Source organism: Microtus oregoni, unplaced genomic scaffold, assembly GCF_018167655.1.
Source record: "Microtus oregoni isolate MIOR12 unplaced genomic scaffold, Mior012 000030F_ref0000283, whole genome shotgun sequence".
Taxonomy (NCBI): Eukaryota; Metazoa; Chordata; class Mammalia; order Rodentia; family Cricetidae; genus Microtus; species Microtus oregoni.
Genome location: NW_024543089.1, coordinates 28,630,536 through 28,647,195, shown reverse-complemented (window position 1 = coordinate 28,647,195; position 16,660 = coordinate 28,630,536). Strand labels below are relative to the sequence as shown.

The 16,660-nt window shown below is 38.6% G+C and overlaps 1 protein-coding gene across 1 annotated transcript in view; it reads right to left on the bottom strand.

The window, feature by feature from the left end:
* The window catches only part of LOC121465269 (ephrin type-A receptor 6), a 919,159-nt gene that overhangs the window by 243,378 nt on the left and 659,121 nt on the right, over positions 1 to 16,660 (bottom strand). Inside the window, exon 11 of the mRNA XM_041678454.1 lies at positions 3,248 to 3,433. Within this exon, the coding sequence (XP_041534388.1) occupies positions 3,248 to 3,433 (186 nt within the window). The remainder of the gene's footprint in view (positions 1 to 3,247; positions 3,434 to 16,660) is intronic.

The window sequence follows — 16,660 nt, the reverse complement described above, 5'->3', positions numbered from 1 at the left end:
ATTTCTTTATTTTGTAGTGTCATAGCTCTTTCCTTTTTATAGACCCTAATTTAAATACACAGATAATATGATAATACACAAAATCATACTACTGAATGAAAAGACATATGATTTAATGTATTTGCTGGTGGAAAATAAAGATCTCTTACTTTCTAACCTTTGAGTTTTTTTCTGATCACTTATTTCTAGATATTCTATGTGTAAACCTTTCCAAGAGTACTTTGGCATCAAACTTAGCTTGTCACTCATTTTAAAAATTAAATTTTGCTTGCCATATAAATAAAAATATGAAAACAAAGGAATCATTTGAAATAGTGAGGCTAATGACAGAAGTCAACAGATGATGCTAAATTCAGTATACATAAATGATTTAACTTGTATAGAAATCCTTTGCAGTCTTAAAAAAGGGGGACTGAGATGCTCCAATCAATGATATCTTGGTTAATTTCATAGTGTCTTATAGACATGAAAGTTCAGGATAGAGATTTTAAATAATTTATCCAATGTATACAAATCTTAACTAGCAAGAGCCGAATTCCAGTGATTAATTAGCTTGGTCATTTATTGCAAAAAAAATGAATTTTAAATTTCATGACTTAAAAATAGTTTTACATGAAATTTTCAGGCAGTTGGATACTATGTGCATTTAACAAAATAATTGTACCATGTTATCCCTAGGGTCTCTAGGGGTGAAGAACTAAGAACTCAAACTATAGGTTCTTGGCCAGATTTATTACTTCAAGCATGTGTTTCCTTCTGTGGAGCAAAACTTAAGAAGTCCCACTAGAAAGCATTTGGTTACCATCTTAACATTTGCACCACTCCTGCATATGAACATATGTATGTCTCTATTCATAGATCAGTATAGCTCGTGACCTTCGTCAGAGAGGCATCTTTATCTATTGGATGGTGGTTCAAAGTGAGAGAAGTGTCAATGGAGGGGGTCATCTAGATCTCACTCCTCCATCCCACAAGGCTCAGAGATCATGACAGACGGGGGAGTGGAAAGACGGTAAGACCAGAGTGAAACAGTGCTTTCTGTATCTAAGAGGAGAGCTCAATTTAGGAATGCATAGGACGCATGTTTGTTCACCCAAGACTTGAACAAGATTAAGCCAGTCGACTTTCTAGTATAGCAGGGGAAAAAAATCTCACAAGCCTCGACCCCTACTGGAGGAGCTATGAACAATTAGAGATTTGGGAGGGAAAAGTGACTGATTTTTATGGATGAGGCACCTGATACATTACAGTACCAGTGGATGGTCCCACAGCTAGAGAAGTATGTGGGCGGCACAAATTTGACCCAATGGAATATTAAAAATAATGAAAGAACACTAACTTGGAGTAGATCTTGGACTAGTTAGAGGAAGGGGTAGGAAGATAAATATAATTAAAATATATTGTATAGAATTCTTAAAGAATCAATAAAATACAAATTATTAAATAAAAACCCCTCTCTTATCTTTATTGGGTTGACCAGATTGAGCTGATTTGGGTTTTTTGCCTCACAAATGGCCAGCTGCAGGTATCTGAGTAGTTTGGGACTTGGGTAGGATTGTAATGTCTGAGATGGTTCACTCAGAAGCCTGGCATTCAGAGCACTTTGAATGGGACTGTAGGCTAAAATATCTTCATTTTCTGCTTTAAAAAATATATTTATTTTTCTTATTCATTCTCTCCCCCCCCCATGTGTGTATGTGTGTGTGTATGTGTAAGGGAGATGTGAATGTGGCTATATGCATGTCACAGCATGGTGTTGAGGTCAGAGGTCAGTTGTGTCAGTTTTTTCCTGGCACCCTGAAAAATAACTCAGTCTATATACAAGCCCTCCAACCTATCGCCTTGCGATACTGCAACTTGATTGATTGTTTTACTAGACATGGAGGTTGAGTTTCAGGAGAAAGAATTCTAGATTACAAACACCAACATATATAAAACACCACGTGTCTTACACTTGCTAGTCCAACTGGCTAAGGTTGGGCACATGGATGAGTTCAGAGTACTTGTCTATGATAACTACTCATGGGTAAATATTGAAAGACTGTTAAAATAACTACAACAAAACCCCCACTAAAATGCTTATCATTCCAGTCACCTTTCTCTGCTTTGTAAACTCTTGGGGCTGCAAGTAATCTGCTTCCTTGAGCACATTTTACCAATGCCTTGTGTGAAGTAAATGGAGATCTAACAAGTAGAGTTGAGCAATGCTGCTAATAAGCTATGTCATTTCTAACTATAACATAAAATTCAACTTCCCTTAAATGGTTTGAAAAATATCTATTTATTCATATATCTTTATTTATTATTCGTCTGTGTTTGCATGAGTTTATATGCACCACGTATCTACAAGAGACTGTGGTGGACTGAAGAGATCATTCAGTCCACTGGAACTAGAATTATGTATGGTTGTAACTTGGCAGTAGGCTCTGAAAACCCAGGTCCTCTGCAAAAACAGGAGCTGCTTTTAACCACTTGGCCATCTCTCCAGACCCTACTCCTATCTTCAATGGCTGTTAAAGAAATTTTAATTCTGTAAATAAAAATATACTTTCAAACATCAAAATGATTTTCATGACATACTTAATGCCAGCTGTGCTGGACTTTATGTTTAATTCATCAGTGAATAAAAATGGAGAAATATTGTTACATTTTGTGCCTTTATCATTGTTCAAATATACGCATCCAATTTCTTAAAGTATAGATATAATTTTGAGTTTTAAAGCAATTTTCTTTAAAAAGAATGACCTTGATTCGATTATTTCTATAACAGGAGGATTGTTATTGCAGTGGTTATCTTTTATTTTACTTTATATCAACTATAGTAATTTATTAATAATGCTATTAATAGAGCTGACTTCCAAATAGAATTTTTTGTGGAAATATTTTACTCTATGGTAAAGCATTTTACATTTGTCTATGAAATGCAATTTTAAGCAGTAGTATTTTATTTTAATGAATCAAATATTGATTTTAGTCTTCTATTAATATTGATATTTAGAAAAAATATAAATCCTTTCATTCTGAGTCATTATGCTAAGTTAAATGAACATAATTTAAAGGTAATGTCATTTCAAAATGCCTATGCAAACCCTGATAGTGTTTAGGCCTCATGGTAGGACACTGAGAAGTGATGTCAGAAGACCACATTTGAATGAAGTTGTTGTTGTCATAATTATGGCATTCTATTATGAATTAATAAAAACTAAAAGCAGTATGTGAGAAGTAGTGAGGAAAATCAGAAACTTACTTTTGGTGACAACACCTTCTAGGCGAATGATGTTGGGGTGGTCAAACTGCCCCATGATGCTCGCTTCTCTCAGAAAATCTCTTCTTTGTCGATCCACGTGACCACCCTTCAGTGTTTTAATAGCAACTGGGATCTCCCTTTTCCCTGGTGTCTTCAAACGCCCACTGCAGACTTCCCCAAATTCACCTTACAAAACAAAGAAGAAAACATTTGTTTAAAACAAATCCTTCTAAACCAAAAAATCCAAATTACCTTATCATTTATAAAAGAACCTAAAACATGTCTTTTAAATTTGCAATATTTATTTGAAAATGCTTTTTGTTTAGTCTGTATAAACGAATGCCTGACGTATTTATAATGAATAATAGACTACCTTTCCATGTGTTACACCAAGCTCTGTTGAGGGGCATTCCTATCTGCTGCAGAATTATATCCACCCAGCAGAATTGGAGGTGATAATGTAAATCTAGAGAAGAGTAATAATTACTAAACTTAGCTGTTCCTGTTCTCTGTCCTAAACTCCTGAGCCAAATGCCATGCTTGTTCAGAGAATTCACCAGGTTTTGTTGTTTATTTGACCTCTGAAGTCAGATGACTATTTTATGACAATTAGAAAGCAATCTTGTCTCAATTAATCTATGAACATTGAGAAAATCCATGCTGAACGTAATTGTAATAACTGATTCTATAGGATACAGAATTATACAAGATATATTGATGGAAATATAAATGTATGAATATGAGTTGTTTCAGCTCTAGTTACATCAATAGATTAAATAAGCAAATATTTTCTAAATAGTTACCACACGAATATATGCTGCTAGGTTGCTATGAGATACAAAGATGTATACAGTATTATCTTGAACTCATTGAAAATAAGGAAACAATTGCAAACGAACCACTTAGAGCATTCTATCCATGTAAATACTGCTTTCCTTAAGAACATCTATGGCTTAAGGACTTGCTGAGAGAGTTATACCTGATGGTGAACTGTGAATGATGGGCAGGCTGACCAAGTACAAGAGCAGTAGGAACAGTAAAGACGGGTGTGGTGAAGGTGTGAAGAAAATGGAGAAAAAGATTAAAAGGTAAGAAACAGTAAATGAATGATGAGGGCACTGATTCTGAGGGGCTGTTATGGAAATGGCCACAGGATTTCTCAGGGTAACTCAACAAATTCAATAAAGATTAAGGCGGTGAATAAATAACTCATTAAAAAGGGGGGGGGCTTGTACATATGTATGAATGCCTGAGTTTGACCCCAGAACCCATGTTAAGAACACAGATGTACGGGAGGTATAGACAGGTGGATCCCATCCCTGGGATTCACAGTTTAAGCCAGGCTAGCCTACTAGGCAAATTTCAAGACAATGAGACCTTGTGTCAAAAACCAAGGTCAATGACTTCTGAGAAACTGTACTTGAAGCTGTCCAGCTGTCCTGCATACATAGCTGCATACAAACAACTCCCCTCCAAAAAAAAAAAATAACAGCTTTAAGATTCCAGAATCTAATTTTTTTCTAGGAAAAATGATCTGCATTTACTTAAGATCATAAGTTTGATGTTCATTTAGTAATTGGTAACATGATAGTACTAAGACTTTATGTTAATGCAGTGGATTCCTTTTTTGCAAGAATAAAGGAAAAATTAAAAGTGGCAATATACCTACAAATATTTATTAACTGTAAACTGTCAGGGCTGGGAATGTGGCTCAGTTGCTAATGTTTGTCCAGAATATATAAAGCTCTGGGTTCAATTCTCAGCATAGTATATAAACCAGTCATGTTTGGACTCTTCTGGGAAGGCCAGCCATGGGGTGCCAGTCAAAGGGTACTGCACCCCCTTTTTCATGTCTGGCTTCTCAAGTGCCAGCCAGACCCATATGTACCAATTTGGGAGAAGCTGCGTACCCTCTCACATGTTGGCCAGGTAGGGGAATTTCATCCCCTCTTCCACAGCTTTTCTTGTCAGGGCCAGACATGCTGGGGTGCCAGGCTAGGGAAGCTGAGCCCCTCTTCCACTACTGGCCTCCATAGTACTTACCAAGCCCTAGGATGCCAGATCAGGAACCTGTGCCCTCTCTTCTATGACTGCTCTCCCTTGGACCAGACGAGCCTTGGGGTACCAGGCCAGTGAGGGTGAGACCCTCTTCAATGACTGACCTCTACAGATCTTTCCAGTCAATCTCGAGTGTCAGAATGGGGATGCTTCACCTCTTCCATATCTGGCCTCCCTAGAGCTGGCTAGACCCTTAGCTGCCAGATGGGGAGCTGTGCCTCCTTTCACACAACTGGCCTCCCCAGGGTCAGTGGAAGCTCGGCCTCTGTCCCACAACTGGCCTCTTCATTGCCAGAGAGTTCCTAGGGTGCCAGTCTTGGGCAGATGTGCCCCCAGTTCCTTGGCTGAGCTCCTCACATGGTGTCATGTGGCGCAAACTGGTGAAGCTGTGCCTTGTCTTTCATGACTTCCAGGAAGAGAAACTGTGTCCCCCTCTTACACGTCTTACCTCCCCTGTGCTAGACAGGCCATGGGGTGCCAGGCCAAGGAAGCTGAACCCCATCTGCCATGGCTGGTCTCCACAGGCCAGACAAGATACTAGGTGCCAGGCTAGGAAATACCCACCCACTCTTTATTCCTGGCCTCCCTGGGCAGACCAGACACTGGGCTGCCAGGCTGAGCAAGATATATTGACACATCCATGACTGCCAGGCAGGGACTGTGCCCCCTCTTTTGTGGTTGGTCTTCTCTGGGCCAGGGGGTATAGGCCAGGGAAGCTTGCCATGCCTTGGCGTGAGCAGTGGAAACTACAAATTTTCCACATCTGGCCTCCCTCGCACCAGCCAGATCAATGGTTGTCAGGCCAGGGAAACCGCATTCCTCTTCCCTGGCTGATCTCTACAGGCCAGGCCTATCCCTGGGATGCCAAGCCGGGAAAATCCACCACCACTCCCAGAGGTGGCCTTCCCAGGACCGGCCAGGCCTTAGGGTGGCAGGCCGAGGAAGATATGGCCCCTCTTCCATGGCTGGCCCACAGGGGTTGGTCAAGCCCTGTGTTACCAGTATGGGGAAGATGTGCCCACTCTTCAATGATTTTCCTTCACAGGGCCTGGCTAAGTGGTCAGGAGATCTTGTTGCCACATAAGAACTGAAGTTAGGATCCCAGCGCCCACATCACTGGTGCTTGCTGACTTGTAAATTAACTGAAAAACTGCGAGATTGTGGTTTAGGGAGAGAGACTGTGCCTCCAAGAAATTAGGGGAGAGTGATAGAAGAGAATGCTCACATTCTCCTCTGGCTTCCACAGGCTCCTAGCTACACACTTGCTCATACACCACACACTCATGCACATTCACACACATTCACATACATGCACACACTAACCAAAGCTAAGTAACAAACCAATCACACACACACACACACACACACGATCAAGTATTATTCATCAATAACTTTAGGTTATTTAAGTTTAAATCTTTTAATGGTGGAAAGAAAAAAAAACCTTAAGTCTCTTCAGTTTACTGGTTTACAGTCCTAATCAATTGTTGGGTGAGGATAGAAGATCAAATTATAATTTGTGGTGTTTTGGGTTTCAGTTATACATACTTTCTTTCCATCAGTTCATCACAGACAACCAAATGTTGACTATATGTGAATAATAGCCACTGTTGATTAATTTTAAGTAAAAAGACAATATTTTATTTCTAGAATTATATGCATATATGTCTGCTAGAAATAGAAAGTCAAATAAGATTCTCAGTTGTCATTTTTACTTTATTATTATTATTGTTATTACTATTATATTTATTACTAGGACTAGTAACCATATATTACAAAAGAAAAGGCACCTCCTCAGGACATAATAGGCTGGTAAGCTGGGAAAGATAAAGGTGGTTTCAAAGCTGAGACTTTGTCTTTTATACATTAAAAATTCGCACAAGCAAGGACATGAAAACACTGGTTGTATGTTGTCCCTAGAGAATGCAGTGCTCATCTTATTGGACTTGACAAATCTTGCTCAAATTTTGCAAGAAATAAAAGAATATATTTTTAACTTGAAGCTCTCAATTTGTTGGGGGACAGATATTCATATTTCACAGAAAGTGAAGCTGAATTCTTTCTAAAGTTGTTTGATAGTGCTTTTGATTTTTTTAAAGATTTTATTTTGTACCTAAAAATAATAGCTGATGGAAAATTGCAACATTTTTCTCAGCCTCTGGGACCTTTGTGGAGAAAAGAGATGTTTTAATATGTGTAAACTATTGTCAAATATACACAAGCCTTCTGAAGGTATTAGAAATTTGTTCATCGATCACACCTCTACCCCTAATAAATATATAGAAAAATAAAACATTTTTATTAGCTTTTTTTGGTCTCTTACTGTATCTGAAAGCATTAGCTAGTATTAATAAAGACTTGACAATATTTAAGAATAAAGTTGCTGGCCTAAGTCCAAATTAATTTGATTTTTTTCCATTCACGTATCATAAGAATTCAAATAAACTTCTGAGTACAATAAAACAGATGATGGCTCTGCTGATATTTTATCAAGACAGAAACAGTAGTAATTTTCTTTGGTTTTCTGCTGTCTGAAACTCATGCATCTTATTAACACCAGGCAGGTGTTTTCCTCATGTCAAGCTTTGCTTGATCAGGTTGCTATCACACTTATTTCACTGGCACTAAATATGGTGATCTGAGATTCCAGCTCTCCTTCATTTCTAACCCCTTGAGACAAGGAAACAAAAATGTCATACTCCTGTGTTATTTTAAAAAATCATGTGTATTAGTTTTTGGAATGGTAAATATGCTGTAAGGATCTGAGACTCTTAGTGAATGTTTTAGGCCTGGGCTAAAAAGCTCACTCACAGAATGTGTTCTTTCACAGAAGTCCTGGATATATCACACATATGAAAGTGTTTTAAATTGAGGTATAATTTCTTTCTTTCTTTCTTTCTTTCTTTCTTTCTTTCTTCCTTCCTTCCTTCCTTCTTTCTTTCTTTCTTTCTTTTTCTTTTGGTTTTTTGAGACAGGGTTACACTGTGTAACAGTCCTAGCTGTCCTGGAACTAGCTCTTGTAGACCAGGCTGGCCTCGAACTCACAGAGATCCCCTGCCTCTGCCTCCCAAATATTTGGATTAAAGGCGTGTGCCACCACCACCTGACCTTAAAGTATAATTTCATAAATTGCCCAAGAGTGATTCATTATGTATTTGTCCTTATAGTAACAGTAGTTACTGTAAGTGACATTAACATCCTAGATGTAACTTGATCATCAGTAAGAAAAATTATTTCTCAATAAGATTGTGAATATTTATACACATAATTTAATCCATAGCTAATCCATTAACTAGAAGCATATGACATTAATGACTACTTACGTATAATTGCAAGCATTATTACATTTCCCTCACATGGTATTTTGTGCCAATGAGTTCATGAACTTAATATGTACTTTAATCTCTTTAAAAACATTTTGAAGCAAGTACTAATATTCAGTTTATAAATGAGGAAACTGTAGCACACAAGTAACTTGTTCACAAGCAAGTAACTGTTGGGCCCAACTGCTTATCATCGTTAACAATGTTTTCTGCTTTTTGAGTAATTTAGTCATTGTTAGCATTTTATTGAGTTCACATAGTAAATTCCCTATGGTAACAATGTTATCTTCACTGCAGATATCTTAACTGTTTAAATTATGACCTATATTAGAAATATACATAGAGAAATAAAGTCATGCTGTATTAATCCTTCACTCCTATTCTAGTAGGGGTTATTCTAGTAGGAAATGTAATAATGCTATGATGAAACACGATGACGAAAAGTGGATATGAAACAGTTTGTTTCATCTTACAATTCCAGGTTACAGCCCATCACTGAGGAAAGTCAGGAACTCAAGCAGGGTGGGAACTGGGAGGCAGAAACTGATAAAGAGGTAATTGAGGGGTGCTACTTACCGGCATGATTCTCATGACTTGCTCAGACTGCTTTCTTATAGAACCCAGGACAACCAGCCCAGGGATGGCACCACCTAATGTACGGGTCTCTCTCCCATCAAACAATAATTAAGAAAATGTCTTATGCCCATATCTTATGGAGGTATTTTCTCAATCGCATTTTCATTTCTAATAATTCTAGCTTGTGTCAAGTTGACATACAGCTATCCAGTACAACTACTAAATTTGAGCCCTAGATCAAATTTGTACTATGTAATCTGCAAAACCCACTACAGTCTAGTTTCAAGGTAGCCAAGAAAATTATACGCAGGATAATTGATCTTCTGCCATGGACAGAGCATTTACTAGCTAACATTCCCATCTATCTCTCAGGTAGTAGTAAAAACCTTTCTTGACAAGCAATTTTATTGTATAATATACAGGATAAATATCAATTAGTATTGGATTTTCCACAAAAACTGCACAATTTAACTGAAACTTGGAGGAAAGCAGGGGAAAGTAAGTGTAATCTGCTTGGAAAACTGTGACATCACGGTCACGACAGCTGTCCCTAAGTTCTGTCCTTTGTGATCTCAGGCTTCAGCTCACATTTATTCTCAACTCCTTGAGACAAAGAAACAAAAAGGGAACACTCTTGATTTTCTTTTTAAGTCATGTCTTTTGGTTTTGGGGATGGTAAATATTGTCAACTTAATTAGACCTGGAGTCTGCTAAAAGACAAGACTTTGGGCAAGTCTGTAAGGGATTTACAATTAGATTAACAGATCGGAGAAGAGACCAGTCCACTCAACCCTGGAGGGAGCAGCACTTCCAGCAGCTGCTCAGAGATAAAGAGGTCAGAAGGAAAAGTAATGAGCTTACCTGCCTGCCTTTGACCATATTGATAAGTTGCTTTTCCTACTATTGCTACAGAAGGTGCCCAACTTTCTTGCAGCAGGTGCCCGACTTTCCTACCATCAGACTACAAAGTGAGCCTACCAAAATGTACTGAAGACCTCAGAACAGCTCCCTTCCCCCGAAGGCATCCAGCACCAGACTGAGGAGAGGCAGCATCCAGCCTTGTGCACTCAGCAGCCACCAGTATGTCAATCTCTCCAGTGTGAAGATAATCCCATTGGCAACAGAACCCTACCCTGCAAGACAAACTAATAAATCTTTGTATTATATATTCATTCTCTGAATTGTTATGCTCTGCAGATCTCCAATTCAAGTATTTTTAATGTTTTTCTTTTTTTTTTTTTAATTTTTATTTTTATTTTTTTTAAATTTATTTATTTATTAAGGATTTCTGCCTCGTCCCCACAACCGCTTCCCATTTCCCTCCCCCTCCCCCGATCAAGTCCCCCTCCCTCATCTGCTCGAAGAGCAATCAGGGTTCCCTGACCTGTGGGAAGCCCAAGGACTGCCCACCTCTATCCAGGTCTCCTAAGGTGAGCATCCAAACTGCCTAGGCTCCCACAAAGCCAGTACGTGCAGTAGGATCAAAAACCCACTGCAATTGTTCTTGAATTCTCAGTATTCCTCATTGTCCGCTATGTTCAGCTAGTCCGGATTTATCCCATGCTTTTTCAGACCTAGGCCAGCTGGCCTTGGTGAGATCCTAATAGAACATCCCCATTTAATGTTTTTCTTCACATGTGCTGTGTGCTCAGACTGGAATGATCCCCAAAACTGATGTCTTCATTTTTTCCGTCTGTATCTCCTTGATTCCCTATAAAGCCTGAACCTTGCTATCTTCTCTCTAGAACACTTTCCCTAGTCAACTTTCATCTAACTTACTTTCCTTCAACTAACTTGCCCATTTGCAAAAGAAAAGAACCCTACTAACACAATACCATTCTCTACATATGGAAATGTGTCCAGCACTCGTAGACAGGCTATTTTATTCTCCTACCAGACGAGGCTATTCTGAGACATGACAAGATGAGACAAAGCAAGGCCACTTCATAATTTTGTTCAAGTTCAGACAAACACAAGGTCGTTATCGCATCCCAAAATACCGCACATCTCATTCTCTTGGTTAAAAGGAGTGCTCCTCTTTTAAAAACTGTTACTGGTTTTATTCTTATTTCAGTGTTCCCTATTTAAAACTAAATTTTATTGTGATAATATAGTAGATATCCTAAATGTGGACTCATGCTTTTTGTAGATGAGGAGCTTGTGATGAACTCAAACAGCACTATGGCAAGTCACCCACCGCTCCGTGTCTTCAGATAAAGCTCCCTAGACAGAATCACTCCCTTTATGAAGCAGGCTAGGTACAGGCTCTTCTCACCACTAAGTACCTTACAGAGCATCAGGATTCAGCCACGCTTTGTGATATTTCCTGGAAAGACATGAATAAGCTCTTTATTCACCCTAGAGAGAACACCAGTACAAGACCAAAGAAATGATTCCATTCCAGTCTCGCATAACGAATCAATGAGTTTAATTGGGATTCCTTACTGGGGTGTGGACAATTCACGGACAGCTATACCATGCAATAATAATAATAGTAAGTCTCCCTCACAGCAATTGTTTACTGCTAATAAATCCCCGGGGAGAGGTATAATCTTGCAAACTCCACTCCCAGCAACCACTAACTGTTCATACTTCCTGGGAAGAAACAGGGCCTCATGCATCTTTCCTCACATCTCAATGATGGAACATTAATGGACCAAAACCTTGTACAGTAATCACAGATGATGGGAGTTCAAGGAGTCCAAGGGGGCAGTGGCCATGAAAGACCTGGAGAAAAGCATTCCACAAGTTTCTGGTCACCTTGTGGAAGGATTAAACTAAGTCAGTAACCCCCATGGAAGAATCAGGGGTACCCACACCTACCTGATATTATAAAATCTGTATCCCACAACCCTCATTCCTTCTGCTACCAAGTGTAATCTCTTTGTAGACCTACAAAGTACAGGCTGTCTTTGTACTATGGGCTGTAAGTACCTTTCATGCATAAATATGTGTCATCTCATCTGTCCAGTAAGAAGGGTAGCACAGTGGGCCATCCACTTAGTGCTGAAGTTGGAGTCTTCTGATCAACAGGATGAACAGAAGGCAATTCAAACAGTTGCTTCCCTTTCATTGCCTTCTCAGGAAACTTGTCTACTCATCACTTGCTTCCAGAGAGTCTGCTGTCTTGGACAGGTTGCTACGTAGCATGTGCTTCTCCTTATTATATGAAATACACCTGTTTCTTCCAAAGTTGCTTGTAATCATTGTGTTTTATTATAGCAACAGAAACAAGTCTAGACCACCCGGTATAGTCAAAGTATTTTTACTGTAATATAAACTCATTGGAAAAAAGTCCAGCTACTTATAGGGTATTACAAGCAAGAAAAGTTTTGTACTATCTATAGGCAAATGTCATGTCTCTTTGTGGTAAGTTTTGGGTTGAGATAGGGGGCTGTAAAATGTCAATGGGGCAGAAGACTTAGGAGAGTCAATCTGAGAAACCTAACTGTATAGCAGATCCATTACTGTAGCTCTATCTTGAGCTTTAGATACAACATCATTTGCCAAATAACTTGGCTTTCAACCCATTTGGACTTGAGCCTGCAAATTAAACCACCTGGCGAAAGTGTAGAAGGAGTCATGCACAATATACATTGTAGACAGGTCTGTCTGCCTGCTGAAACTGATCATGGTCATGGACATGAAAGCTCTACTCCTGTTTCTCTCTAATTGCCTCTCAACTAAACTTGAGTTTAGTGATGCATAGGATCCTTGCCTACCACTGTTAATGGGACAGGTTTGCTAATCTCTGTCTTACAATAGACCATGAAGGAATTCTGTCTAGGCCATACTCATGCACTGTTATAGTCCTGATATTTTTCCTGTTCACAGAACACCTTGGAGAAAGTTCTAGATAACTTACTTGTCTTTTTCCCACTGCTGGTCCCCTAAAACTCTAAACTCAGTTCTCAGCTTTCTTACCTGTAACTTGGTAGCAATCATATCCACACAATGATGTGATAGGATTCTCGCCCACAGGTGCCATTGTCACATCCTTGCAATCATTAGTTCTACAGCAGATTTCAAACCATCCCCTAACTTCATTGTATTTTCCTACTATAAGAAGTGTTGTGGTTTGAATGAGAATGCCCCCATAGGATCAGATGTTTGAGTATTTTGTCATCAGTGGGTGGCTCTGTTCTGGTAGGTTTCATAGGTGCTGCCTTGCTGGAGGAAGTGTGTAACTGGGGAAGGACATTAAAGTTGCAAAGTCATGTACCATTTCCAGTTTGTTCTCTCTGCATCCACCTTGAGGTTTGAGATGCAAGCCTTTGGCTTGCTCCTCTAGCTGTCATATCTGCAGCCTCCCAGCCATGATGGATCCTTATTCATCAGCAACTGTAAACCCGATAAACCTCCCCCTTATAAGTTGACCAGGTCATGATATTTTTATCATAGAAATATAAAAGTAATCAGTACAACCAACTACAAAACCCAAGAACCACCAGAAATGGTATCTGTCCAAGTCTCCCTATAACCCAAAACATTTAGAGAAGCATCAGGAGGTTTGCTACAAGTTGGGATGGCCAGTTCTAGGCTATAAAGGGCTGTGTAGAAAGACCTGTCTGAAATAATAAACAGACAGGCTAACAGGAAGATAATTGTAAAACAAAAACTGAGTTCGCTCATCACAATAAAACTGACCTTACAAACTGAAAGAGTTCGTTACATTGAAAGAAAAAAGGATAAGTAACAATATAAAAATGTATAAAAGTATAAAGCTCAATGTTAGAGGTAAATTAAGAATACTCTAATACTGAAAGTTCATATGTAAATTACTTTTTGTTTTAGTATATGAGTTAGTTGTAGTTCAAAAGGTTAACTCTCATATGGAGATAAATCTCTAGTAAAAATTCTATCTATCTATCATCTATCCATTTCTGCAACATAAAGTGAAATAGAAGAAAGGGAACAATAAAGATAAGACTATTAAAAAAACAGTAAAAATTTAACAAAATGTCCTACCCAGTTGTGAAGTCTATGAACCATGACAACAGTCAGCATGGCTCAAAAACAATAAGTGTTCCATAGTGGTGCACATACATTGGTGCTTACTAACAGCTCTCTTTTTGTATTTAAGACCCTATCAACAAGAAGGAAACCATATCCTAAGGAACAAGGAACCTAGGTAACTTCTTAGTGCTGGTGTATCTATGGTTATTGGAGGAGCATCTACAATCACTAATCTTCTAAACCAGTATAATCCCCAACAACAATCTATAAGAATCTGTCCATATAACAACAGATAAGTGTAGTCTTCATCAAGGAAACTTCTCTTTGTAACTAACAAAAGCCACCACAGAATACCACAAGCAAACAAAATGCAGATTTGTGGAACCCAGTTCCAATGCATCCATCTGCAAAAATTACTCCTGTTGCTAAGGTTCAGTAAACACTGAGGAAGAGGGGTTTGGAAGGATTATACAAAACCCAAAAGATCAAGAACTTTGCTGTGAGGAATTTTGTGTCTACTAGTAATATCAGAAACTACATTCATACTATCTCACCAATATGACAACTCAATCATGAGCTGAACAAGCATGACAAAACTGAACATGCCAAACTGGATGGGAAAATGCCATGAAGTCTCAATGCTAAGCAAAAAACTGTGAGCAATTGAGGAAAGCTGGGAGTGGGAGAGGTGGTCTTTCCTAGAGGATAGCATACCAACTGGTTGCCCATGCCAAAAGGTCAGCCCTGAAAACATAAAACACACATACAGGTACATTATATGTACTTTACATGTTATATTTAGGAATATATATGTATATTCAAGAAAAATGAAAAAAAAGATGCCATGAATTTAAGGGAGATGTGGAAGTCATATATGAGAAGAGTTTGGGGGAGTGGAGGAAGGGGAAGGGAGAAATCTTATAATTAAATTGTAATCTCAAAAATAAAAACAATAAAAATTAACAAAATGTATCTAGAAATCTCTTAACTATCCTAGAGTAAAAATTCATTACATTATCCAATCAAAATCATTGAATAGCTGATGAGATTTGGTGAGAAAAACAAAACCAAGCATTGACATACATTACCTGGAAGAAACTCACTTTAACCTTCCTATGCTGTGAGAGTGAGTAACAGTGAATCTGCTTACACAAAATTCTGTCAAAAGTAGCAAAGGCTGGCAAAGTAGGTGACAAACAATGATGAAGGGATGATTTCATCAAGAGGCTGCAATTTAAAATACCCGTATACCACACATTGTGGCATCTTAACACATAAAGGGAATGTTAGCAGAATGTAAGTGTGATAAGAATCAGGGATTCTTAATCTTTTTTCTACCATGACCTCCTTCTGCCTGAGAAAGTTTTACTCAACCCTGGGTGTACAGGTATATGATAGGTGAATAATGAAGCTGAATACATTTTTGGTAGAAAGAAGTGATTTGTATTGGGGATCTAATGAATTACATGATAAGAATATATACCATCAGCTTCAAATTTCTAAAGGAATAGGCTTCAAATGATGTACTTCTAAAGAGTATGTGAGATAATTGAATTTTTTGTTTTTTTTTTGTTTGTTTTTTTTTGTTTGTTTGTTTTTTCGAGACAGGGTTTCTCTGTGGTTTTGGAGCCTATCCTGGAACTAGCTCTTGTAGACCAGGCTGGTCTCGAACTCACAGAGATCCGCCTGCCTCTGCCTCCCGAGTGCTGGGATTAAAGGCGTGCGCCACCACCGCCCGGCGATAATTGATAATTGATTTTTTTAAAAAAGAAATCAGCTTGATTTAATTAGTCATTCTAAACTATGGTCATTTATGAGTGTATTACATCATGTTCCTTAAATGTAACATACAATTTTTATATCTCATTCTAAAACAATCAAGAAGGCAGATACACCTTGGTGGAACTGAGTGCTGACATCTACTTGAGAGCAAGTCCTTGCTTCCCCAGTCTCCCAAACCACTCAAAAACTTCGAAACCTGAGCTAGGCTCTTGCTAACATCCTGTTGACATGCTAGTTCTCCCCAATGTGAGTGCTTCATTATTTAAAGGAAAAACAGGCATATCTTATTTAAATAGAGTGTGTTCCAAGCAGATTTTGTTGTCACAGTCATTATGTCACAGTTGGCTCTGCAATTATAATATTCCATCCTCCCCAGAAATTTCTTAAGTAGTAAGGTAAACAGCTCAATGCAACCTCAGAAGTTCCTGAAACAGAGCAGATTCATTAGGCCCTTCCTTACCAGAGTAAGCAATAAAAGTTGCAAAGAAGTCTCTCAGAGGAGTCACACTACAAAGATTTTGAGTCCAGACAAGCTGCCTGAAAAAGGTTAGACAATCACCTGATAAACACTCTGTATCCTTTTGAGGTGCCTGCAGGCTGTGCACTGTGTTCCAGGTTCCTAGCTTTTGTAAGCTGTCACACATATTGATGAGGGCTTTCATGACACAATTGTCTTTGAGTCATTTCGACTTCTGTAAGTGACCCTTTACCCATACTCCTT